This window comes from Lacerta agilis, chromosome 3 (assembly GCF_009819535.1).
Source record: "Lacerta agilis isolate rLacAgi1 chromosome 3, rLacAgi1.pri, whole genome shotgun sequence".
In the NCBI taxonomy this organism is placed as follows: domain Eukaryota; kingdom Metazoa; phylum Chordata; class Lepidosauria; order Squamata; family Lacertidae; genus Lacerta; species Lacerta agilis.
This window is the reverse complement of record NC_046314.1, coordinates 7,453,363-7,481,148: the sequence shown is the minus strand read 5'-3', so window position 1 is coordinate 7,481,148 and position 27,786 is coordinate 7,453,363. Positions and strand designations below refer to the sequence as shown.

Here is a 27,786-nt window from a genome sequence, read left to right as displayed (position 1 = left end):
ACGCTGGGCGGGGGCTTCGAAGATCTTTAGGAGGCTCTGATTGGGCGGGCGGCGGGCTGTCAGTCACGGCGGGGTCGAACGAGTTGAGGGCGCGGCGGGGTCACGCTCGTCGTCGTCGTCTTCCGCCTTCCCGCCTTCCCTTCCGGGGTTGCCTGTGAGGGAGGAGAGAGAGAGAGAGGCCTGGTTGGGAGTCTCGGGGAGGAGGCGAAGCTACCCTTCACTTCAGCCGCTCGCTCTCGGGCCCCTTCCCTCACACGGAAGAAGGAGACATGGACACGCTGGGAAGGAAAGTGGTCGTCTGCGACAACGGCACCGGGGTGAGGAGGAGCCGCCTCGCTTCCTGTAGCGGCGGCCGCGACTGAGCTCGTCCCCCCCCCCCACCATACGAGGGCGGGAAGGGCTGGCGCCTCTAACGTCAACCGCCTTTCCCCACCTCACCTCAGTAGCCTGGAGGGGAAACCCTAGTGGGGTGTCTGGCCCGCCGCAGGTGGGAGGGGGGGGGCTAAATCGGAGAGGCGCGTGCGGGGCGGGGTCTGGGAGGTAAGGCGTTAGCCAACCCTGCCAAATAATTATATAGTTATGTACTCTGCGGTTTTTCCCTGACAAGGACTCAAGGCGGTTTACAGATTTATTTATTTTTTTAAAAAATAAGAACATCTCTAACGCATAGGGCGGGGTGTGGGGGAGAGAAACACCGACCATTAAGAAACTATTAAAACACCAATGAGCTGCAAGCCTTTGAGTCCTTTTGAGATGCTGATAGAAGAAGCTAGTATGATTCTTCCTCTTTCTCCTCACAGGCATAAGTAGCTTTTAACTTGCCGAAGGTGCGCGCGTGCCCCTAAATTAAGCATTTCCTCTCATAACTGCCACGCTTTCTTTGAAGGAACTCTTTCGCTTTTTCTCTGAATTTTTGCATCCCCATCCCACACTTTCATCCAAGGCTCTAAGGGCGTCGTCGTCACATTCTCCCATCTTATCCTCACAACAACCCTGTGAGGCGGGTTAGGCTGAGAGTGAGTGAGTGTTCGGCCCAAGGTGGGCTTCTTGGCGAGGTAGGGATTTCAACCTGCAACTCCCAAGTCCTATTCCAGCACTCTTAAGCACTATGCCGTGCTGCCCTGGCACAGAATCAATCCCATGGTCAATTTTACTCCAATTCTGTTGGATTACAATCCGACAGAAGTTGGATGAGTGTCTCTCAATCGCACACACACTCCTACCACTTTTCTAACATTTTGCCATCTACTGGCACCTGAGTTACTTTCTTTGTATTTGGCTGTCCCCTCAAGCAGTTTGTCACAGCTGCACCCCACTTCTCACCTCCCTGCGTGTCCACCCCATATCTGTGACTCTTTCCCCATTTTTTATGTTTGATGTTTTACTATTCTTTTTCATATGCTGTAAGTCGCCCAGAGTGGCTGGGAAAACCTAGCTAGATGGGCAGGGTATACAGGATAAAATTATTATTATATTGAGGTGAGTATGTTCTCACATGGGCGTAGCCAAGGGTGGGGTCAGGTGCCCCCCTAGATCAAGTAAAACAGTAGAAATAACTGACCAATCATGTCGGTTCTGCCCCCCCCCAAAAGTCCTGCTTCCTCCTAACAAAAATCCTGGTTAGGTAATCTGCATCACAGATCTTTCTACTGTATTTCTTGCTTCAGTGTCCTACCCCTCATGTTTCACAGTCAGTTACTCAAACAAGACACCAGAGTGTTGGTTTCATTTTTTTTTTCTCTTGAATGGCCTAGAATCAGCAGTACTGTACTAATAATAGTACCTAGACGCCTCCCTTCTCTAAAAATATGTTCTCCAACGTAAGGTCTTTCAGTTTGAGAATACCAAAAGTAGAATATTGAAGTCAGAAAACTTAAGTGCCTTTTTCAGCCTGAGGCTAGAATAATTTTTTGTACTCTTCTCTAACAAGCCATTAAAACATTCCCCTATACATGTAGATTTATTGCTGATAGTACTATGGCAGGGAATACAGTGGTACCTTGGTTTAACAGCTTAGTTTATGAACAACATGGATTAAGAACGCTGTAAACCCGGAAGTAGGTGTTTTGGTTTGTGAACTTTGCCTTGGAATAAGAACATGCTTTGCTTCCTGTTGAGTGTGTTCCATTTGTAAATTGAGTCCCCCGCTGCTATGGGAAAGCATGCCTTGGTTTAAGAACGCTTTGGTTTAAGAACGGACTTCCAGAAGAGATTAAGTTTGTAAACCAAGGTACCACTGTAACAGCATTTCTCACTGCAGAGTGATGAGTGGCCTGAGCTTTGGGGTGGAATTATTATTAGCCTATTGTTCACCCTAAGCTCCCACGGAGGGTTACAAGAATTTAAAATACTGTACAACTTTAAAGATATGCTGAAGTGTAATGACTTTCTTTGCAAATGAGTAATGGCCAGTGTGGTGTAGTGGTTAAGAGCGGTAGACTCGTTATCTGGGGAACCGGGTTCACGTCTCCGCTCCTCCACATGCAGCTGCTGGGTGACCTTGGGCTAGTCACACTTCTCTGAAGTCTCTCAGCCCCACTCACCTCACAGAGTGTTTGTTGTGGGGGAGGAAGGGAAAGGAGAATGTTAGCCGCTTTGAGACTCCTTCGGGTAGTGAAAAGCGGGATATCAAATCCAAACTCTTCTTCTTCTTCTTATAAAATTGATGCTTACTGTGACTATTCTTTATGTGTGTGTTTGAGACAGATTATCTGGCTTCTCTGTATCACAGTGAATAGTATCATATACAGAGTGCTCATTCATTTTTTGGAATGTAAGGCAAAGCTTCACTTTGGTTATTGCTTGTGGTTTTTGTTGATGAAAAATTGTATGCTTTCTATCTACAGCCTAAGCCTGTTAAGTCCTATATACATTTATTGGCAGTAAGTCCCATTGAACACATGTGACTGCTATGTAAATCCTCATTAAGAACATAAGAAGAGGCATCTGGATCAAGCCAGTGACCCTTCTAGTCCAACATTGTGTTCTCACAGTGGCCACCCAGATACTTGTGGGCAATCCACTAGCAGGATTTGAGCGCAAGAGCACTCTCTCCTATGGTTTCTAGCAGCTGGAGTTCAGGATACAGCCTTCAACTGTGGAGGCAGAGCATTTTTAACTTTTGACACATTCACAATTTATTTTTTCAAATAAGCATTTTTAAAAAGCTCACACTTTCCTTAGGGTGAAGTTAGATGTGACGTTAAATGCATGTTTACTTAAAATGTATGTTTTTAAAAATTCACATGGAGGGGGGGGGAGATCTGATAAGTGTCAGGATCTCAGCAGGCATGGAGAAGGAGGTTAAGTCCTGCTGAAGCTGCTGTTTGCATTTAGAGGAAACACCCTGTTGACACCAATGGGATTTCAGCTTAATTAAAATGCTAGCTTCAGAAGACGAATTTTCTTCTAAAGTAGTCATTCACCAACAATTGGAACATGTTTATATTTCCAGTATGTGCTGTGTTAGCAACATCAGCAGGGATGCTTCAAAACTGAGTGTTAAGTTTAGTGTCTTTGGGTAAATGGCAAAATGCTTCAGGTTCGTGTATTCTCATTAAAACCTTATTCTTCCATCAGGAAAAACTAAAATGAATGAAGTCTACCTTATCTGGAAATTATGATAGGAATAATGCCATTTAATATTAACGAGAACACCTATTTTTCAAACTTTTGTGCTTTCCATTTGAAGCAATATTTATAGGCAGCAATTTATTACCACTTGATGACTTAACAGGAAGTGAGAGAGCCAGTCATAACCACATAGCGTGTAGAAGAAACTATATATGGTAAAGCATACACTAGATAAACCCAGCAGATTTTCCTAAAAGAGTTGTTGTTGTTTTAAAAAAGGTTATGTTAATGTCTATATTTACAATTGTGAAGTTAGTTTAGTGCTGTATTTCTTTTTGAAGAGGCAAATAGTTAGCAAATGTGCTCAGCACTGTGGTAAGCTGAAATAGCCAGTTTTATTCATTTACTTAATTGAAATTAAAATTATTTATACTTGGACTTTAAACTAAAAAAATCAAGGCAACTTAATATTAGAGAGACCTAAATAAAAGGTTAAAAGCTTTCCCTGGTTACTTTATTTTGTTATATTTAATTTTACCCTGGTTTTCTATAGACATCAGAGCACTTTATGCCACATATCAAACAGCATATTGCTTAAATGCTTTTTGGCAGCATACACATATGTATAAAAGCTAGTATCTAAAATTCTTTTACTGAAGATGGGCTTGTGTAGCTAGAGAGAGGGGGAGGAAGAGCAACGACAAATGAGGTGTATGCATTTAAAACACTTATAGGCTGCTTTTACACAAATCCAAAGCTATTTATGGTGCCAAATAAAGACTTTGCAGCACAATGGAGAGAAACAAAATCCCAAATTATTTCAAACACTGAAAAGATATTTCACAATCAGTTGAAGAGCAATCTTTGTGTGTGTTTTTCTAAAGTCTATAGATTTTCATAACCATTTAAAAACCAGTTTGAAATAATCATAAATAGACAGCTTTGGTGTGTCGATGCATTTTTGCTGAACTGTTTTCAGCACCTGCTAAAAACATTCTTGTTTAGGGAAGTCTCTCCAAATACACAAACTTGACAAGTATTTTAATATGTAATTGTGTTTTATTCTGTGTTTTTAAAAAACTACTTTTTAAATATATATTTTGATTTACCGGTATTTTTTTTAGAACAAATTGTGTTTGATTATATCTGGATATTTTATGTAATCTGCTTAAAGGCTTTGATCAAGCAGCATATAAATCTGGTAAAATAAAATAAAAATCAAGTTCCAACTGAATGGGAAGCTCCGTGTACCAGCATGCAGGGAAACAAACCAGTAAGCCCATAGCTGACCATAGCTTCCTGTTAAGTGCAAACCGGAAACGATGGTTAATCATTTCCAAGTATGCCAGCCTAAACTAGGATGAACCACCATTATATGTCTTGGGGGAAGAATTCGAAGAGACAGGCAAAGTCTCCACAAAATCTGCTCCACTGGGACTATCCCCTCACTATCACAGTGCTATTTTACCACCAACTGTGGGAAGGATCCTAGTTCCTGGTTTTTTGTTTTGTTTTTAAATAAAATTACTGTTAACGGTCTTGATTTTTAAAATGTAGTTTAGTGTTTCCTGTAAGCCACCTTGGAAGGATTTATATTCTGAAAGGTGGGTTGTAAATAATTGGAATAAAAAATGCATAAATTATATAAATCAAGGACATGCATTCTGCTTATGCTAAATATTTGGCCACCCAGACCATTGGACTTATTAAACAATTTCAAAGATTTCATCAAGCATTGCCTACACAACTTTCAAGCATCTTTTTACATATAAAATATTAGGTACCTTTTTTAAAAAAAATGACAGCTGGGATTTTCAGGAAGCTGAGTTTAGTGCACTGTGCTTATGCACTTCACATCAAGTAACAGAATTCCAGCAGCTCTATGCCTTATAGATACTGGCAAACCTAAGGAAAGCTCTACTGCTTAGATTGGTTCTTTTGAAGTGTATCCAGCAACCAGCAAGACAAGAATTCACCACCCTTTTTATAACTGATATTTCATGCATTCAGAGGTTTTCTATCAGCATAAATGCAGAATCCATGAATAAATCTAAATATCTAAAGATACTTTAATATACATAACCAGATGAAACTGGACTGTGTGTATTTTTCCTTTACTGTTTTGGCCTGAATATAAGCCTCACTTTTCCCCCAAATTCTGACCGTGAAAAGTTAAAGTGTGGCTTATGTTTGTGACCTTATAGTATGCAAACAGCACGGGACAAACAGCACCAGGAGTGCGGCAAAATGGTACCCACCCTGTGCATAGTCCCCTGTCCTCTACCCCAAGGTCGGGAAGGGAGAGAGCGAGGAAGGGGAAAGGCCACTGGCAACGCCCCCCCGGCTTATATTTGCATATTTTTTCTCCCCCCCCCAATCAATTTTAAAGGTGGAGCTTATATTCGGCCAATACGGTAATTGTTTTTTCACAATTTCCAGAATTTCCTTCATGAGAACATTTTTAACTTAAAATGATAAGTGCTTATTTGGGAATATGTCCAGCTATCTTTATTTTCTTGTAGTTTTATGTTAAAGTAACAGAACAGCACCAACAAGCTATTATAATGTATGTGGGTGCCAACAAACTAACTTGAAGGATTTTCATTTTATTTTTCAGTTTGTGAAATGCGGATATGCAGGATCCAATTTTCCAGAACACATCTTCCCAGCTTTGGTTGGAAGACCAATTATTCGTTCAACTACCAAAGTGGGAAACATTGAAATCAAGGTACTATTAAAGAACTTAAGTCCTTTGCATGGTACTTTGGGTTGCTCCCTATCCCTTCTGGATAACTTCTTCTAATGTGTTGTGATAATCTAGTTGTTAAATCAGTGCAAATGCAAATTGAGATGTGGCTTCTTTATGGACAAAAATATGCTGATGGAGCTATTTGTTAAGTCGATTTTTAAATTACAGTTGTACCTTGTGTTACAAACGCTGCGTGTTGGGTTCCTCACAGGTTACGAACCCGCTGAACCTGGAAGTACCGGAACGGGTTACTTCCGGGTTCGGTGGTTCACGCATACGCAGACGTGTCAAATGACATAACGTGCATGCGCAGAAACGCCGAATTGCGCAGTGAGCATGCGCAGACGCGGCGCCCAGGATGCGGACTGTATTGTGAGTAAGTGAGCAAGCTGATAGCAATATTTTGTAGTGGTTATTGTGTCAGACTAAGATGGGGGAATCCATGCTGAAACCCATTCAGCCATGAAGATCACCTTGGACCAGTCATTTTCCTTCAGCCTAATCTGCTCACAGGAAGAGGATTTTCAGGACATTCCTGCTTCCCATTATCAACCCTGACAGCGCAACAGATAAGCTGGGTATAATATTTATTCTGTGACATTCCAGAAGACCTTTATTCCTGCTGACTCATTCTGTTAGAGTTTAAGAATATCCTTTCCTTTGAGTCGTGATTGTTTGGGGATCCTGGCATTGCCCCAGTTATTATGTTGAGATATAGCAGGGGAATCAGACTAAATCAAGTATGTGGAGGGTAGCAGGCAGAGAACCTGCTAAAGTGAGATTCACTTAAGATATAACATGGGTTGATATCAGTAGATAGTTGTGTATTGCTTTGTTCACTTAGGTTATGGCCCAAATTGCCCTCGTCAACCAACTGCATGACCACAAGGAAACATGGTGGAATTGGAGAGATCAGACAAGCAGGCTTCAGAATGTTTTAGTAAAGCAGAGCTTTCTAAAAGCAAATGGGGTGATTACAAACAGGCAGTACCACCTTGTATCCGTGTAATTCACACAGATTTCTGTCCAACCTTGTTCATGCAATATAACTGGAGCACTGTCAGTCACCTGCATTTTAGTGGAGTAGTTATAAGTTGCATTATATGACAGCAGTTCCATTTCCTTGCCTTTCACTGTCTAGGTTCATGTGTAGTTTTCCCGTCTGCTACTCCATTCTGTGTCTAGGCTCATGTTCATTCTTCTTTTCTGGCCAACTTACAACATCTCAGTTAGTGTAACAAACAGTTCTCTTTTCTCCTCCTCACGATGCCCAAACAGATGAAGAGCTTAGAAGAAGAGAACACACCAAGCATGGGCAGAGGGGGGCAAGGATGTTCAAAGTCTGCACCTACTTTCAAACTATAACAGTGATTGGCTAGCACAACTTTAGAGAAACCTTGGCTTTTACTACGAGTATTAATACTATCAAGAGTTAAACATTATATTAGCACTGCCAACTTTAGAGGTCCCACAAGAATTTTCTGTAGCCAAATAGCACAAATAACTTAGCAGGCATTAGGAAGAGAAGAACGATGGCCATCCTACTTGACTAGATTCTGCTTTGTTACTGCATTGGATAAAGACCTAATTCTATGCAATAGGCAATTCATGTCCAATCTCGAAGGCAAAGGGAAGAAGATTCACCTTTGGGAAAGGGTGGTAGTTGAGTGGTAGATTGTCTGGTTTGCCTGTAGAAGGAGCCAGGTTCAGTCCCCAGCATCTCCAGGTAGAGCTATGACTGTCCCTTGCCTAAAACCATGAAAAGTTGCTGCCAGTCAGTGTAGACAGTGCAGAGCTAGATGGGCCAACATTCTAGCTATATATAAAGCAAATTCATGTGTTCCTGTAATCTAAAAAACACATCCATGCAAGGCTGAAGAAAACTCGGAAGAATGAGATAGCTCTTTTCACCTGGTTTAACCCAGCTCTGGCCACCAAAATCCATCTTTAATAAGTTTCACAGTGCTCATAGATGCTCAGGCTTGCATGTTAATGGGAGCAGCCTCCACATCTGTGTGTTTTTCACTTGGTTAATGAGTGGTATTACAAAGAGAGAGTGCTTTGGGAGAGGATTGTTTTAGGCACACTGGGCCCAAGCCCACATTTTTAGCTGCCCTACACAATTATGAAATGCACTGGCATTACATATTGGGCACGGGCTGAAAGGGCCCCTCCAGTCCTTTCTATCTGATCCTTGGCATTCTCCCAAGATCCTGCTCTTCTCCGGCTACATCCCACCTCCCTTGGCAACACCCCTTCCTGGCCGTACTTTGCATCCTCCTTTGGTGTTTTTTGCCTGATGGGAACGAGTCTGTGAACACTTATAATGGTTCTTGCTTGTTTGGATGGAGAATACAAAGGCGTGCAAGTGTGTAGAAACTAGACTTCTGTACGAAGGCAACATTTATATTCATTGTTCTGCTCTGGCCCCTGCCCACCAGTGGCATGTTGCTCTCTGAAAGATTGACCTGAACAGAATGTGGGCTTGGGGCTGAAACTTTCCCCATCTAAAGGCAGCATTGGTTATTTGGATCCTTGTGAGATCTTTATCCTTAGCAGGTTCTAAGAATGAGGGCTCCTGAGTCATGCAGCACTCATTTTCTTTGTTTGAAAGCAAAAGTGGGGTGCCACATAGAGATATTGCACACCGTTTCAGTTTTTCCTGGCATATAAATAGGAAAAACAGTAAGGAGCATGATCAGATTTCTAAACTGTCTTTTCAACATACACAATGATACAGAAGTTTCCAGAATATACTTACTGGAACCTAGATGCTAATTGCAACAACATAGCAAAGAAGAAATTGGGGGCTGCATAAATATCTGTTTTATATGCAAAATACATAATTTTCTTTTAAGTGATACTCAGAAAATGGCCCAGTTCACACATAATGGTAATCTACAATCAGAAATGAACTATGGCTTGTCATGAGCGAACAATCATACCTGTTTCAGCTTGTGTACCTCAGAGAGAAACAAGCTACGAGTTTTGGGCTCAGTATTAAAGGAAAACCAGCACTTGTGGTTTGTTTTTCTCCAGAAAAACCATGAGTTGAAGCCAAGATTTGTTCTTGATTTAGCCAAACTTCATAGTTTGTTTTTGCTACAGGCAGGCAAGGCACAGTTGAGCAGTGCATACCGGCACACTGTTCATTCATGCTAAGCTAAGGTATTATTCCTGACCTTTATGGGCAGAGGGCACTGAAGGAGAGGTGATTGTGAAGTAGCTACAAAAGTATCAAAATTTTGCAGAAGCAGCATTAATGCATGCAAAACCATCAACTAAACTATTAGCCTCTTTAGAGCATACTGAGGGCTGCCTGGACTATATGTGCAAGTTGGGGTAGCTCTTAAAAAAATACAAATCTATTAATAATTGTAGTGTTTTGGGCAGCTTAGTGGACTTAACTTTGCCAAAGATTTGATTTTTCAAAACATGATAAAACACTCTTTAAAAAACACCCCAAATTTGACCCCAGATGTTATTGATGAAGTTCTCACAATGCTTAGTGTTCTTACATTTCAAACACCTTTCAAGTGTATTCTCTTTGACTCCTACTGGTTTAAAGATTTGTGTAACTGCACTATAATATAGTTGCAGTTCTTCCTTTTCTTCCCTAACCCAAACTCCCAACCAAGAAACAAGCTTCTGAAACACTAACAGCAGAAAATTGGCTTTAAGGGGATGGAAGTAAGCTGCATGGTACAGTCTGGATTTTTTTCTGGCAGAGATGGAGTTGTATCTGCTCTCCTTTACATTGAAATATAGTAAGTAATCTAGTATGTTTGAAGCTAATGGTTTTCCTTAGTGACATGACATATCGTGGGCTCCTTGTCTTAGATTAGTGACAAATAGCCATTGTATAGATATTATACTAGTACTTAAATTTTGCTTGTCTACAGAAATGCAGATTACTGCACTATAGAACAGTGAAAAGTTCTATTCTTTGCTTTTGAATTAGCAATGTGCTTAGAGAATTAAAGCATGCAGTGTTTAACATTTATCTGGTTGTATGTATATATTTCATCCTATTTCTTCACATTTTGAGTCAAAATGAATAACACCTTAATTATTCAATGTACTTTTAGTGGTTAAAGGATAATAGCCATTTCTTGGGGGGTGACAAATGCCTTCCTGCGTAGCAAAACTGCAGGCACACCAGGATACCTGTAGTGTATTATCGATGAAAATCAGAACATCAGCCATTGCATGCATGGAAATAAGCTCTTCTTGTTTCTATTTCTGTTTTGGTTCTTTTTTTCTTTTCTTTTTGTTCTGTTTTTTTAAACTTAGTAGACTTATTCTCACTTGCCCCGAAGTATGCAGAATTTGGAGCATTTCCACCTGTCTGTGCACCTGTTTTTTCTGCTTTAGTTCTGTTGTTTATATTTGAAATAATTTGGAAAAAAAAGATTTCACTTAGGCCTCTTCTGATTCTCTTGCTTCTGCCTTTTCTTCATCTTTCTTGACCTGTTGAAGTAGAATAACAAAAAGATGGTAAGTGAGGCGTCCCTGTGCTATCATCCACTCTTTTGCTTGGTGGGACCTTGTAGCCTCTTTTTTTGGGGTGCTTTATAATTTTCATGTCCTGTCCACTCATGTTCTGAATACATAACCATTTTAATCTTTCTTCATTGCTTTCATTCAGTAGCTAGTACTTCCTTAAAACTATTTTACACATCTTGCACTCGCCCCAATAATTGCAAGCTGCCTGTAGAGGCGAGGAATCTGAAGGTCAGTATCAGTGCTAGAAACCACTTGCTAAGACATAACAAAAAATGAGTCATAGAAAACTACTTGCATCTTGTCTGCTATGTAGGTAAGACATATTATATGGAGAGTATTAAAACCAATAATGTCAGTTCACACATGCAAACTCGCCATTTCTTTTTTCCTCACGATTCCTCTTGCAATCCCCATGTACAGATCACATGGGGAAATGCAGTTCGCACATAGAGCTATTTCTACAATCTCATTAATGCAGCGGTTCCCAAAAGTGCAGATGCAGAAATCATGTCTATGAAGCGAACCTTCCTACGATTCCCTATGCAGTCCATACTCGAGGGAAAATTAACTGGCTTGTATGTGTGAATCTACCCTTAATATGTTCTGTGTCATCGTGTTGCCATATATTTAATATTTGTTCTTCTAAATTGAATACAGGATTCTCAACATGCTTCTTCAAGATCATGTCTGAAGCATGTGCTAAAAGCTGTGTGATTTGTTGCTCCTCTTGTTTGATGTAGATCAAGGGTTGTCAACCTGGTCCCTACCGCCCCCTAGTGGGCGTTTCTGGATTCCAGGTGGGCGGTAGGGGGTTCTACGGCACAAGCTGAATCCTCCTTCCATCGAGCACTGGGGGGCGGTAAGGAAATTTTACCATCAAGAAAGATGCATTAGTGGGTGGTAGGTATAAAAAGGTTGACTACCCCTGATGTAGATTGAAAAAATAGTTTTTTTTTAAAGTAGCGTTAATAGGACCAAGGCAGCAATGGGGTAAAATGATACACTGAATATACTCTTTTTACCTTTCAAGCAGTTTTGCTTCTAAATTTGTTAAATGAATGATCTTCAGTAGACTATTTTAACCACAACTAGTATGAAGTTAAGAGCTATGGTAGAGGTGCAGAATTACAATTAAAAAACCCTAAAAAGCACAATATTAAAACCCTGCTTAGAGGAGGATTTCAATTTGGTTTTAAATGCCTTTTCCACCTGCATGTAAGTTCCCCATATGACAGATATATTTAGGCTCAAATATTCCATAGTTGCTGGAGATCTGTTACTTTTATTTGAAAAATAAGGGACTTTACTGTTTAAATCTCCCCATTTTGAAGCATGAAAACAAATTTAACTTTGTTCCTTTTTAATATCGTGTTGGTTAGGATATTGATGGGATAGTACACAAAATAGATTAGAGGTAAACTTTTTCTATGCCTGTGTTCATTGCAAGAATGATATCATATCACTGACTTGCCATCACTGACTTGCAGTGCAAAGTATTTTTGGTAACTTCAAAATGGATCACAGAGTTGCTTAATAATTTCACAAATGTCTTTATAAATCAAAATTAAGTTAGGAATGAAGTTCATATGTTTGTGGAGGATAGTTCACAGACTTTGAATAAGCGGTGCACATTGCAGAAATCTTCTGACTAATATAAAACTTCTATTTCCCCCCCTCAATCAGTGTGGAATTTGCAGTCCCTTATTTGCTTTTGCTACTTGTTCTCTATGCTTGTGCAGCACTCGTTATTCCCATTTAGTAATGTGCACAAAAACATGAAACATGCATGGAAATTTTATTCTGCTAAGCCCACCTATTATTGTGTGCAATTCCACATCACGTGACTTGTTCATATATAAATGTGTAATAAAAAGTTGAATGTATTTGGTCTAGAAATCTACGTGTAAACTAGGCCCTTTGTCCCAAATTCCATGTGATTTATATATACATAGCTGTTTGTAGAGTTGTGCCTACTGTGTTTCTTTCATTTTAAATACCTTGCTATATTTTTCATTCGAACATGTAAGTATTATCCCTCTCCATTGTATTGCAAGACTGAATAATAAAAGCAGCTTCTTTTATAGTTTTTTTAAAAGAGTTGGATTCAAAAAATGGTTCTGGAAAATGTTAATTTGCCAGTTTTCCTTTGTAACTTGTAGGATCTTATGGTTGGTGATGAAGCAAGTGAGCTGAGGTCAATGTTGGAAGTTAACTACCCCATGGAGAATGGCATTGTCCGGAACTGGGATGATATGAAACACCTTTGGGACTACACCTTTGGACCAGAAAAACTTAACATTGACACAAAAAACTGTAAAATACTTCTAACAGAGCCTCCTATGAATCCAACAAAGAACAGGGAGAAGATTGTGGAGGTAGGTACCCTACTTTCTGTCTGAGAAAGCCCAGGTGGCAGCATTCCACAGGAGGAGTTATATTCTGTTTAGGGGCAGGGAAAACTGATTTTATCCAGAGTCATGCGTTCAGAACCTGCTGAAATGGCAGTGGAAAGTTAGATATCCATCAATGCTTAGGATGTTTTTCAGTGAAGTAATATGTCCTTCATTTCTTTACATCCCTACGCTGGCTTATTCTTGAATGCTAAAGAGCATTTTACGCCTTGTTAAAACAAGCGGGTAGACCTGTTGGTAATTAGGTAGGGTCCTGTTGAGAGCATTAGTGATTTTGCAACACCAAGCACTTAGAGTTTAGCCCTTCACAGTAGGCTAATACTCTGTGGGAAAGGAACAAATTTTATAGGTTTTGGTTAGAGATTACATGGCCATGGCATCATGCTAAGATGGGCACTGGAAAAACTACAGCACTTAATTTAGTATGCTTCCAACTAATTCAAACCAACACTCTGGTCAGGGTCAAATGCACTCCGCGAAAGCTGAAAGCTGTCCTGGTTTGGCAAAGAATTTGGCTTGGGTTCCTCACTTGCCGGTACCTACTGACGGAGGAGAGCACACTACTAGGTGTGCCTTGAAGGATCTTGCTGTTAAATCTTTTGTTATGCAAGTGACCGAAAAGAGTTTTAATGTGAGAACTGAATGGAAACAGACATTTCTTGAAAATCTAATACATAGCACGGTATAGCCTGGAAGCTGCTGTATCATGTAATCTCTATTATACCTTCTTATTTCCAAATAAATATTTTTTGGATCCCAGTCCTGTATGTGCCTAAGTATCACTTACTCTGTATCACATTTTTGGAAATCCTATTTTGATACTGGGCATTCTAAAAATCATGACGTCACGAAGTCTTTCAAACGTTTTCCTGCCCACTGCTGAATAATGCTGTGCTGTCTTCTTGTTTCTCAACTGAAGAGCTGAGCTAGCTATTAGAAAGGTAAATTGGATGTCCTATGTAATTAGTCCCCGCTTAAGAAGTGTAAACTAAAGGGATACCTTAATCATAATGTGAATCCTTAGAAAAAACACTTGCTTATGGCTGGCCCAAAATGTATTGGTTAGTATGCTGTTGATTGTATGGGTGTAGGAATGTTTTTACTTATTTGGGGTTTCTAAAAATGAGAAGTTTCTAGTTTCAGCGGTGCACAGAAGGTAATCCTGTGGCATCGATGACATGAATGTAACTCATCCAATACATAAACACACTCGAACAGGGTGGAAAGGGTGAAATGGCTGCTGAGTGATACTGATGACTTATAAAGTAGCACTATATGCTTTGGCAACTAAGAAGATCAAGAGAAAAGAACTAGATAAAATAGCAGTCAATTGCAAAGGTGATTCGGATAATTAAGCTGGCGCATTCTACCTGAGAACCCCTCGCTATTCTATCATATGCAACAAATAATTTTTAGGAGACGTGATCATGGTTTATCATATCTGCAGTGCATGATGTTTTTATGGTTATTGTTGCTTTTCTTTTTGTTCCCTTTGTGAATGATGCCATGGCCTTTGGCTAGTGCAATAAAGTTGATGATGATGATGATGAATTAGATTGTAAGAGTAGCTTGCTTGGAGGCATGGGCCTTCTACAAGGGGCTTGTGACTGCTCTGAATGGTGGAGGCAGCACTGCCTTCTTGGTGACGGGATGGAACTCAGCCCCATGGGGGTCCCCTTCCTTCAGCTGTCCATCCTGCCCTCCTGATTGATCAACACTCTCGCCCTTGTTGGGGAATATCTGTTCCGTGGATGGGGCAGAACAGGAAGCCAGTGGGGCTGCTTCTACAGGGAAAGGGGGGAGCCCCTCTGTTCCTCCTCTCAAGTTGCTCTCCTCTTCCTCCTGTGACAGCAACTGCCACCCCAGCTCCGAGACATTTGGCATTTTGAGACCCATGACATTTGCCTTGACCAATTCCCACTCTTACAAAAAGAGGGAAGCAGAAAGGAGCAACCCTGAAAAGAAGAAAATGCAAAATTGCACAGGTCTTTCTTTGGCTCCTAAATTTCCATACTTTTACTTCAGAAGCTATCATGGTTGCTGGTCACTGGGGCCTGTAACACATTTCCCCCTATCTTTGAAAATGGAAAACCTGACAAATGTATAGTATAAGAAGATTAAGACCTATTATAAGAGTGAAATAAGGATATAAAGCATATTCTAGTAAATAAAGCATATTCTAGTAGTAAAGTAACATGATTTGTGCAAATCCAACCAATCAGGAAATATGAATAAGTATTCAATGGAGAGAACATGATTTAAATCAGTCTTTCCCCCCTCATTTAACGTAATTGATTCACTCTGCTTCAGCCTCATAAGGTTTTGCCACTTTTATGTTGGAATCAGGGAGACTTAACTATAGTAACAAAATGTGCCTAAGTAAACGAATAAAGACATTACCAAAGGATGGATGATGAGGCGTCTGGAAAGCAAATCTTTAAGGAACAGCTGGAGAAAATGAAGGGGAGACCTATTTATTTATTTAAAGTATTTTTTTATACCACAATTTAAAAACTACAATAAGCACCCCCCAAAAAATAAATCCAATTTGTGGTGGTGAAGCTCCAACATGTTGACCTAATTCAGCCCTCCAGGCCTCAGAGGTTATTCTGTCAAAGTATTGATGAGCCAAGGCCACCTTCCCCATACCTTTTTCATGGCAATAGGAAGAAATGTTGGATTTTGCCTGTGAAGGAAAAATCAGGAGCCGAAATGCATTATTTATTTAATTATGTGGCCTACTACGCCAGTCCTCTCTGCTTTAGGGTATTGGGCAAAGGTTGACTGATATATTGCCTGAACTTGGAAAACTGAATGTTTGTTTAATGATATAATTAGTTTGCCACATTTTCAGGAGAACACCTTGAATAAATATTTCAGCCCACATACTATTTCATTTTTTAAAAAAATTGCAACTTGCAAATTAATATTTTTTTAAAAGTAAGTCATAAAAATGTAGCATTTCTCAAAAGTGGCATTTGTCTATTCTCAAGGAAAATTCTCACAACTCTTAATAGAAGACAATAAAAGCTGTGTAAAAGCACAATCCTAACCTGCTCAGAAGTAAGTGCTATTGAATTTAGTGGGACTTACTCATTTTCATTTTATTTCGCTTTTAATCTGTATAGCACCTTTCTACGTTGCTATACACAAGGCGGACAACAAAGAACACACACGTTATAGTAACCTGATCCAATACAAAAAGTCATAATAAAACAACTTTAAAATGGAACAACTTATATCAAATGAAGAAATATTCAATAATCTATTGAAATGTAATATAACACAATAAAATTAACCCTCAAAACATGAGCAAATAATAATTAAACAGAAACGCACTGTTAACAATTACAGTAAGTAATTACTAAACAGTTATCAATAAAAATAACTGTGTCACAATGCATAACATACCACAGTACATACAAACCATGTAAAATGATCCAATTGAGAAACAAAGAAACACAACTTACAAAAGGATTATTTTTTTAAATCCCCGAATCTTTGCCCTTCCTTGCTGAGAAAGTGACTTCTCCTTAATTATTTTAGTCTTCCTGTAGGTTTTTGTGTGTGTGTGTGGGACTTTTCCAAACAACTTCCAGCCAGGAGCACTGTGGACAGCAGGCTTGAGTTCCTTTGTCCTTTTAGTAAAGACGTTCCTTGTGAAGAATTTAGAGAAACTGGAGCTGGCAATTCCTCCCAGGTCCCTTTGTTTGGAGCCGCCAGTGGCAGCAGCTGCATTGGCCCTGGAGGAGAGGGCTGGTGGCTGCAGTTGCAAATGCTTTGGGCCATGTGGCAGTTCACCTCAAAGGTGTTGCAGGAGTTAAGGGACGTCCATGCAGGCCAGGGAGAGCCCCCACTGCTGGTGATGCCAAGCCTCAGTTGCTTACATTACAGGAGTATGCTCTAAATGTTCAGAAGATAAAATCAATTTATTCTACATTGAATTTTTAAAAGCACGGACTGCTTCTATGTTTGAGGGGGTGGAGAGACTTGCAGCAATCTTTTTATGACCTGTAAACCACATTTTTTTTTTTTTTTTTGCAAATGCATATAATGAAGTTGGCAAGTAGTGCTTAGTCAAACACAGACTTAACCTATGAAATTTACTGTGCTTTCTTCAAATAAGAGATAACTTTCATTTTCCAGGTAATGTTTGAAACCTACCAGTTTTCTGGTGTCTACGTAGCCATTCAAGCCGTTCTCACTCTGTATGCACAAGGTAAGTGTAAATACTCAATAGCAGTCAGCTGGGTGAGGCTGCACCACTCAAACTCCAGTCATTTTCTTTTGGTTGTTTACTGGAAGGAGGGCCAAGGCATTGGTGCAAATGCATCCTTGGGAGTACTGGATTGTCCCCTCTGGTGCATTTGAACCTAAGGCTGCTGCTTCACCCCCCCCCCCTCTTTCTCTACCTACTAGAAAGCAACAAAGATACAGGTGACAGGTTGGGTGAGAACTGCAACGCCACCTTGGCCGACTGCTACTGTAAATGCTACTTTGTACTTAAGATTTATTTATGTACCAGCAAAATAAACCATCCCAGCCCTAGCTAATGGTATCTTTCTCAAATGATGTCGTTTGGAGGCTGTGCAAGGAGATCTCCACAGTATGCCACGAGTAGTAGTAGTAGTAATAATAATAATAATAATAATAATAATAATAATAATAATAATAGTTTATTTGTATCCCACCCTCCGAGGCCGGGCTCAGAGCAGCCAACATCATAAAAGCAACACAATGTGCATAAAAACAGACATCAATTAATTAAAATACATCTTAAAATTAATTCAGACAAGTTAAAATCTGGGCAGGTGGCAATTATCAGGTTGGAACTGAGAGTGATTAATACTTGCCAACTGTTTCCACCGATCATACAAGGACCTGTGAGCGGGTTGGGGGCCACCTTCAGGCTTGTTTTATACAAAGGCCTGGAGGAACAGCTCTGTCTTGCAGGCCCTGCAAAAAGATGTCAGTGACTATGAGGCAGCCCTGCCCACTGTGACAAAGGGAATGCAGCTTTTGGGCTGAAATCATTTCCCCACCCCTGCATTAAAAAGGTAAAGGGACCCCTGACCGTTAGGTCCAGTCGTGTCCGACTCTGGGGTTGCGGCGCTCATCTCGCTCTATAGACCGAGGAGCCGGCGTTTGTCCGCAGACAGCTTCCGGGTCATGTGGCCAGCATGACTAAGCCGCTTCTGGTGAACAAGAGCAGCGCACGGAAACACTGTTTACCTTCCTGCTGGAGTGGTACCTATTTATCTACTTGCACTTTGACATGCTTCGAACTGCTAGGTTGGCAGGAGCTGGGACCGACCCCCCCCCCAACTTTTCCAGTTAAAATATAGAGTTTGAGATGTACTTGACTGCAGATTCTCCACCCGGCGTATAAGACGACCCCCAACTTTTGAGAAGATTTTCCTGGATTAAAAAGTAGTCTTATACACCAGAATATACAGTAGCTAAAAAACATAGGTAGTAGTACTTCTCTAAAATGTACTCCTTTCTATTGCTGATTGAGAGACTACTGCTAGCTCATAATTATGGCAGAGAGAACACTATGGCAGATGTATTAGACTGAAACTGCATGCTGCTTTACTCTTGGGTCAAGTTAATAATTTTTTATGGAAGCAAGCTACTTCATGTATTGCTTGAAAAGGCTCGGAAGCCTATTCAACTGGCTGCTTCATTTACTGAGACTAGAGGAAGACAGCTTGGCTTTTGGAGCCTGAAGAGAATAAAACTTGTATCCAAATACAAATGGAACCATGATGCATTATTATTACAATGAGCTTGCATTGTAAAGAATATGAAAAAATGACTATTGTCAGCAACATGCTCAGCTACTAAAAATGTATTGCCATTCTCCATGTACGCAGCACTATCTTGCATACATGGAGAATAACTACCGTATATATATTTTGTGGCTCGATATGTCAGGTTACCCATTTGAAATGCTAGCTGGCATTTTCACTATGATGCCTTTGTTTCCTTGAAGGAAAGAAGCAAAAGCAATCTGCATCTGGGAAGGGCCTATTTTAAAAAGGAAGACTGTGTAAAAGATTGACACTAGGAATGTGCCCAAACGTCTTCTTTAATGGTTTGAATAATATTTTTTTCTAGGCTGCAATGTGAAAGCCCTAAAATGTTATAGTAGCATGCTTTCCATCTTGAGGCAGAATGACACTAGCCATTCTTGATATCTTCATACGGTGGGATATAAATATAACAACACAACTGAATTTAGCTTACTTTTTTGCTCAATGTGGTGTTAGTTTCACAGGCTTCTGGAATAAGCCATTCAAGAAGTGGCAGTCCACAGTCCCCAATCTAGATAACTCTTCCAGAATTATACTTTTAGGGAAGTTTTTAATCTGTGATGTTTAAATGTATTTTAATATTTGTTGGAAGCCGCTCAGAGTGGCTGGGGAGACCCAGCCAGATGGGCAGGGTACAAATACTACTACTACTACTACTACTACTACTACTACTACTACTACTACTTTCATTGTCGGTGTCACAAGCCACAGAGAGATTTAGAAGAATCTGCAGGCTCATGCTTTCTTCTGCCCTTCTCCCAGCATATAGACCAAGGCTAGTTTTGTTTCCTGAACTTAAAACCAGGATCCATATTGACATGTTCTCATGTGCTTTTGCCATTATTCTTGTTCAGGTTTACTGACTGGTGTTGTTGTGGATTCTGGAGATGGTGTTACTCATATTTGTCCAGTCTACGAAGGCTTCTCTCTTCCTCATCTCACCAGAAGACTAGATATTGCTGGTAGAGATATTACCAGATACCTCATCAAGGTAAGCTAGTGGTGTTGAATCTGAGCAGAATGCATGTTTTATTATTATTATTATTATTATTATTATTATTATTATTATTTTCAAGAAAAAAGAAAACTTTCCACATATACACTCCAATACATAATTTTCTTTTTTGTTTTGTCAACTTCTCATCCCATTTTCCATGGTGATTTTGTTTTCTCCCCTTTGCTGCACCCTGTCACAACAATATTACAGTAAGTCCTAATTCTTTATGTTGCTCTTACTTCAAATCCTACTTGCGAATTCATCAAACTATACAGTGGCACCTCTGGCTGCAGACACGATCTGTTCCAGGGTGCCGTTCGCACCCCGAAAAGTTCACAACCAGAGTGGCGCTTCTGCGCATGTGCGAACCATGCAGAACACTTTGCGCGCACGGTGAAACCTGGAAGTAAACACTTCTGGGTTTGCCACGTTCTTAACCTGAAAAAACGCAACATGAAGCATTCTCAAGAAGAGGTATGACTGTAATATTTGTTTAAATATTCCAAAAAGGGCTTCCATTATTCCACAAAACTGTCATCAATTAATTTTAGCTGTTCACTTTGCCATTTCTGCATAGTCCATCACTTTACCCATCCATACTTGTTTTGTGGTAATTTCTTCTTCCTTCCATTTTTGAGCATATAAAATCCCTGCTTCTCTCGTAACGTACATAAACAATTTAATCATATTTTTGGGAACTTCTGTCCCTATAATCCCTAAAAGGAAAGCTTCAGGGTGTTTTTAATTGTATAATAATTTTAAACATATTTTTTATCTCATCATATATCATCCTCTAAAACCTCCTTGCTTTCCTACAATTCCACCACATGTGAAAAAGGATCCTCCTGCCTGTTTACATTTCCAACCGTTCTTAGGAAACCTTCTTATACATTTTAGCCAATTTACTAAGTGTTATATACCATCTATACATCATTTTCATATCATTTTATTTTATAACATAACAAGCAGTAAATATCAAATTTGTTTTCCACAACTTTCCCCACACATTTATTTCTATATTATGGCCTAGATCCTTGGAACATTACTGATTTAAATATTTCATCGTTCATCTCCCATTTCAATAATAGATTATACATTATAGACACCTGGGAATTTCAGTCTGGGTTATCCCCAACAAAAAGGACTCTGTTGTTTTGGGGAAAGTTATACTTAAACATGTTTTTCAGTTCATTATACATCATTTCCCAGTACCCTTTTACCTTTTTACGTGTCCATAGCAGGCTGGACTTGAAAACTCGGTCCCCTTAACCTACGTAATTTGATTATTTTCTTAAAAGCTTTTATCAGCTTGTCTTTCAGAAGCCTGCTTATTTTAAAAAGCTATACAATAACCTGCAACTTACACACATTTAACTTGTGTGCATTCAGCTTTACATGTGAGGCAATTTTATTTTTTTAAAGGGACGGGGTTCCAGGGAAAATGACTTTGGCAGTCCCACCATCATTGAACCCAATGGGTTTTGATTATATGCAGTTTGGCTTTAGGCACAATTCTCAGAACATAACCCCCACACAAGTTGTGGGCTTACACTATGTAGAAGGGAGAGCAGTTTTCAGATTTGCCACTAATTAACTTACTTTCATACCAGCTGCTTTTACTACGAGGATATGCCTTCAACCATTCCGCTGATTTTGAGACTGTTCGTATGATTAAAGAAAAGTTGTGCTATGTGGGCTACAACATTGAACAGGAGCAGAAACTGGCCTTGGAAACTACTGTGCTAGTTGAGTCCTACACGGTGAGTATGTCACAGGATTAAGCTGCCACACTTAGGCACTACTTCAAATGCTGATTTGAGTGAAGCCTTGTCTAAAGCAGGGGTAGCCAACTCTCAAATGACTGTGATCTATTTTCAGAATTAAAAACTGGCAGTGATCTACCCCCGTTTTTGGGGGGTTCAGCTCAAAGTTGTTGAGCTTTCTTGGGGGAATAGAAAAGCCCTGTTTTTTTAGGAGTTAAAAAAAAGCTTTTTGAGCGGGAACTTCTGTTTTTTTTTGGGGGGGGGTCGAAGGCAAGGGACAAAGGGGTAAAGTCACTCACAAAAAGATCTCTATGGGTGAAAATAGCAGCACAGAGAAAGCTCCATCTTCCCTTCCAGAGATCATATAACAATGGAGGGCGGGGCGAGGGGGCAGGGCAGGAGTCAGTTTTACCGACGCCAAGGAAAGGGAGCAGAGATCTACCAAAACCTCGCGAGGATCTACCAGTAGATTGCGATCAACCTGTTGGACATCTCTGTTCAAGGTGTTCATTGTTCAAATGGGCCGCCTTGTTCCAAATTCTATTGAAAACATGTTCCTTAAGGCTTAATAAAAGCTGATGAGTAATCTGAAGACATTACCACTTGGTGTGCCATTTGCCTATCACTGTCTGTCTATCTCATGTCTTCAATGCTTGTAACTACCTTAGACATACAATTTAACCACTTTCTTGCAAAGAGCAGGAAGTAAATGCTTCCAGTTAACGGTCATCTGCCTCTGCTTTTTCCTCGTTTTGTCACTGCTACAGTGTTGTGGTGTGTTTTGTTGTTTTTTAAACTGTTGTAAGACACCTAGGAGGCTTTGTCGACAGGCATGATGTAATGTTAAAATACATTTAAGAGCTGCAAGAGAGGGAGACGATTGGAGTGTTATTTTGCCAGGAGACAGGACTGGGTCATGATAACAGCCTGCCTTGCACCAGCTGTGCTTTCTGGTCAGAAGTCAGATAAAAAGCCACACACCAACCACTGTGGTGGCTGTAAGCGAGGTGTTAAAAAGCAGTCAGACTCCTGGAATAAAACCACCTTTTACATGTGTTTGTGGGAGGGGGGCTAATTGTTTGTTTTGTTTTTGTTCTAACAGTCCTTTTATATTGTGCTTTCATATTGTCTTTTTCTCTTGTAAACTTCCCTGAGATCTTCAGAGAAGGGTGGTATATACATTTAAGAATTACAATTAGAATTCAAGTGGAGAGAGAGCCCAAACTACAAGTGCATCAAAATGAGGTTTGGTAACTGTCCTCCCATCACACATTTGGACCAACTTGGGACTGCTAGAGGCGTTTCCAGTGATTTATCTGAACACTATCAGTTTTTTTTTAAAAAAATAAACTTTTATTAGTAGTAATTTATCAGTGATTTTATCAGTAACATCAGATGTTCTGTTCCATAGCTCCCAGATGGCAGAATTATTAAGGTTGGTGGCGAACGGTTTGAGGCACCAGAAGCTCTGTTCCAGCCTCACTTGATCAATGTGGAGGGAGTCGGTGTCGCTGAACTGCTGTTCAATACCATCCAAGCTGCTGATATTGACACCAGGTAGGACCAGGAAAAACTAGCACACTCAAATCTGTGTGAAGGTAGAAGATGGGATGGGCAATTTCCCAATGTTGCATGGACGTTGTGTTTAAAGAGATGAGTATATGAAAATACAATTAAGATTCAAAGACTAGCGGGGAAAGGCTACCAATCACCTGTATGGCATTTACTACTCCTGTCTTGCTGCAGAAAGACAATCCTGAATGGGAATGTTTTTAAGGGACTATTACTGCATCTTTAATGTTTGTTTCTGTTCACCTTTTTGGAAGTGAAAACATGTCTTTCACACTGGTGTTGCTGCAGTCATGCTCATTGTTTACAGGAATGTGTTTCATCTTTAGGTCTGAGTTCTATAAGCACATTGTGTTATCTGGAGGTTCCACAATGTACCCAGGGCTGCCTTCACGACTGGAACGTGAACTTAAACAGCTTTACCTGGAACGGGTCCTGAAAGGTGATGTGGAGAAACTTTCAGTAAGTAGCTTTCAAATAAATCCTAGGTTATATACAGGACTGTCACTAGAGGGAGCAAGATGGTCAAAATAGTGTGGGACAGTCAGGATTGAGTTTGTAAACTTTGAATAAACAACTTCACATTAAGATTAAAGTTTCTGAAATTGCTTTAAGCTGTTCAGCGTCTTGGATTGTACTTAAGTACACGTGTGAAGAACTTTCTCGAGTTCTCTCTAGAATGCCATCTCAGTAAAGGAACTACTAAGTGAGGAGGAACTGGTTTTGATTTGTGATGTTGTCCATTCCATAACACACAGTAGAAGTTTAGTTTCCTGAAGTTCTTAGGTGGTCTTCATCCTTCATAAAACAATTATTTAACGCAGGATGGCCAGGGTGCATGTTGTATACCAGGGGTGGCTAACTCCCAAGAGACTGCGATCTACTTACAGAGTTAAAAACTGGCAGTGATCTACCCCCTTTTTTGGGGTTGTTCACCTTTTGGGGGGAGGAGGAAGGCCCGTTTTTTACGCATTCAGATCAAAGTTGTTCAGCTTTTTTTTTTTTAGGGAGAAGGAAAGCCCCCCGTTTTTGGAGGTACAGGGCAAAAATATTGAGCTTTTTTTAGGGGAGCCGTAGTTGTTGAGCTTCTTTGGGGGGAGCCAGTGATCTACCACAGATGTCCAGTGATCTGCCAGTAGATCACGATCTACCTGTTGGACGTGCCTGTTGTATACAATAACCTGAAGGAATTTCTGGCAGTTCCTGAAGCCTCCCAACAATGATCTTAAAACAAGATAAAATTTAAAAATCCCCCAGCAGGCGGCATGGACCCAGTATTGTGCTGGTCATACTGGACAGGTTTCAGCTTCTCCGCTGGTCTCCTAAGCTGCCTCTTTTTACCATTGCAGAGGGGCCCCTTCTCCCTTGGGTACAGTGTCCTGGTTAGAAGTTCTCAGAGAGGCTTAGCAAATAGGAAGAAGCACTGCTTCCTTGTTCCTCTTTAAGAACATCTGACAATGGCACCAGTTGAGAGCATGTACCTGTATATGTATGTGTTTATATGAGTGTGCACACATACTGGAATGTGGCCCTTGGAGGGTGGCATACCTTTAATGTGGTCCTTGAGCAGAAAAAGATTGGCCACCTCTGCTTTGACCTATCCACATCAGTGGCGTAGATTAGAAAATGCTCCAGTGCTTAATCTTTCTGCAGGAAAACATCCGTTTCATGAGCTTATTAGCACCAATGAATGGCTACTGATTGAAACTGCCAAGACTGCAAAATAAATTGGACAAAGTTTTTAGCTTGGTTTACTGAAAATAAGTAAAATAAACCTGCTAAATTAGATCACTCTCTAACGTGAAATCTTTGACCCTCTGGAAATTGCTGGGCTTTTGTACAGGTTTCCAGAAATACCAAACAACACTGTGTTCTCAAAATTACATGGGAGCTGACCTCACGTTTGTGGGATCAACCTTGATTTCTTTCTTACTAGCATCAGTTAATTTTCTATATTATAAAGCTACCTGCTTTATGGGATAACTTTGTAACGGATTGGATTTAAATGTTAATGGATTAATCGCATAAGAGTACTGGCATTGGTTGGGCAGCATATTTTTAATACAAATGTTTATACAAAATGTAGGTGACATAAGAGGAATGCCTCCTAAATTGTGCGCATCTAAATGTATCAAAAATATTCTTGCTTCACAAACATTGTCATATGCAGGTTAATTGACTAATATATATTAACTGGTTTAAAATTGTGCAAACTGGGTTGCAACTCTACAGTATGTCATATATAGAGCTTCCAAAATACAGTGGCTTACCAATTACAGAACTTAAAAAGCCTATATATTAACATTTTTATACAGTATTCTAATACTTACATAATACTTAAGTTCGTTGTGTGGCTTAATATATATAATTAGACATCTGCATTATACGCCGCTTGCATATTGGATAAGGTCATGGATTATAAACTAGTCTCTTAGTATCTCTGTCCAGAACTACTTTTGTGATTGTTCTGGATCAGAACACAAGGAAAAACTTTCTGAGCAGAGATTGCAAGGCATATTATGTTTTGCTGGTGCTCTTGAGTCCAGTTCTACAGGAAGCCAAACCCAAAGCTGGGGGAATAGATTGGAGGTCTAATCTGTGCTATAAGACTTCAGGGAAATAATGCAAAATGTAGAATGCTCCCATCTGTTGCCAATTGCATCCACATAAAGATAGTTTACAGATTCTCCTATCTAAACCTGCTTTTTTGTTATATATATATATATATGTGTGTGTGTGTGTGTGTGTGTGTGTGTGTGTGTTTAATGTAGTAGGCTACAAGTTCAGACAAATCCATTAGAAAAAGGCAAAATTGGAACTACAGTTCAGTTTCTAATTTGCAGTGTTTCCCATAATCTCCCGAGCTATAACTCTTCTATACATGGTGTCTACTAATATTCCAGTACTGTAGTCATTGACCATCCAGAGAGAAAGGGCTGTTTGAATGCCAGTTCTGCCATTCTTAACAGGTTGTACAGCTTTGCTTCATAACCTCTAGTAATGTTGCTTTATCATCTTTTCCCGTTAAGAAATTTAAGATTCGTATTGAAGATCCACCTCGTCGAAAGCACATGGTATTCCTTGGTGGTGCAGTTCTAGCAGACATCATGAAAGACAAAGATAACTTCTGGATGACCAGACAAGAATACCAGGAGAAGGGAGTACGTGTGCTTGAGAAACTTGGTGTGACGGTTAGATAAACTCTGGAGCTTGCTCCCATCGCAGCTCCAATGCGCGCATTCCTTTATTGCCAATCTTTGAACTCATTCAGCTATGTGACACGGAAAGGCCTGTTTCTGCCCTTTGACCCAAGGGCTAGGTTTTGCTCTGGTTCCTTTTGTTAGATATTTTAAATGTGGCTATATTTGACTACTTAATTGGACCACTTCTCAGCAAACAAAACAAGGGCACGAATAGCCTGTCTGTCACATCGTTCCTTCCCAGTAGGCAGTTGGGTAATTCCAGTGGCTTTTTCTTGGGTTATTGCTATAATGCTGTTGGCATTTGTCTGTAGCTCATCATGGATGGAACCTTTTTTTTAGCACGAGAGAACCTTTGGACAAACAGCTCTTTACTATCATGTTGTTGTAGTGATTTAATCTTTGCCTTTATCCCATGCTGTTCAGTGTCTTTATATCGTAAGAACTCTGAAATCAGTGTCTTTATATCTCGCTTATGATCTCTTAAATTGGATCAAACGGCAAACGTTTTTTAAAACCCGGAATATTTTGGGGTCTGAAATTGTTTCACATGAAAATTATGTATCCTTAAATCAGATGGCAGAGTTATGAGGAAACAAAAATAGAAATTTGCCTGTCTGTTGTTGCAAATTAATTATCTTAACTGCCTGCACTTCTCTCTCTCAAATGTATATTTCTAGCTTAATGATTTGGCACTAGGTAGTTGTTTTCTCCTATGGAATGCATACAGAGCTATTTGCAATGTTTCTTTCTCTTTTTTGGTACTGTGATGCCATCTTTCATTACCATTGGGCTTAAAGACTTTTTTTTTAATGGGTAACATTAGAATGTCATCTGGGACTGGATTCCTGGATATAATCTATTGAAAGTAGTATGTTAAAAAAAAAAAATCTGAACTTTATTTACTGGTACAAAATTAGAGAAAAACAGAATTGTTATTAAATTTGAACACACAGTAACACAGTGCCAAGTAATTATTGCGTTTTTTAAATAAAAAAAATATAATTGTTAAATGTTATTTAAAATCACCCAGATATTTATATATGGAACTGTGAGGTAGGTTGTGAAGAATGACCTATATTTGTAGCGGTTAAAAAAAACACACATTGGAATATTGGCATTGTAGTAAACTGGTAAATACTCAAAATTTACCTGTCTAATCTTGACTCTGGGATAAAAGGAAATAAAATAAGTATTTGAAA

At 39.8% G+C, this 27,786-nt stretch overlaps 1 protein-coding gene across 3 annotated transcripts; it reads left to right on the top strand.

The window, feature by feature from the left end:
- Nucleotides 1-156: 156 nt before the first annotated feature.
- Nucleotides 157-27,786, top strand: ACTR2 (actin related protein 2). 3 transcript variants are annotated; one of them, XM_033142718.1, is made up of 10 exons: nt 157-317; nt 6,191-6,301; nt 10,805-10,819; nt 12,988-13,203; nt 17,386-17,458; nt 19,910-20,046; nt 21,663-21,812; nt 23,227-23,372; nt 23,714-23,846; nt 26,414-27,786. In XM_033142718.1, exons 1-10 carry the CDS (start codon nt 270-272, stop codon nt 26,582-26,584), a joined length of 1,200 nt encoding a protein of 399 aa, XP_032998609.1. In that variant the 5' UTR covers nt 157-269; the 3' UTR covers nt 26,585-27,786. The 3 variants fall into 3 exon arrangements, with proteins under 3 accessions (XP_032998609.1, XP_032998610.1, XP_032998611.1); XM_033142719.1 differs by lacking the exon at nt 10,805-10,819 and having other exon boundaries at nt 159-317; XM_033142720.1 differs by lacking the exon at nt 157-317 and having other exon boundaries at nt 6,194-6,301; nt 10,802-10,819.

Excerpts from the sequence above, each read along its gene's own strand:
- ACTR2 (XM_033142718.1), top strand. The coding sequence starts at position 270 with ATGGACACGCTGGGAAGGAAAGTGGTCGTCTGCGACAACGGCACCGGG. Across the intron at positions 318-6,190 it reads TCTGCGACAACGGCACCGGG|TTTGTGAAATGCGGATATGC; the intron begins GTGAGGAGGAGC and ends TTTATTTTTCAG. Across the intron at positions 21,813-23,226 it reads TGCTAGTTGAGTCCTACACG|CTCCCAGATGGCAGAATTAT; the intron begins GTGAGTATGTCA and ends TCTGTTCCATAG.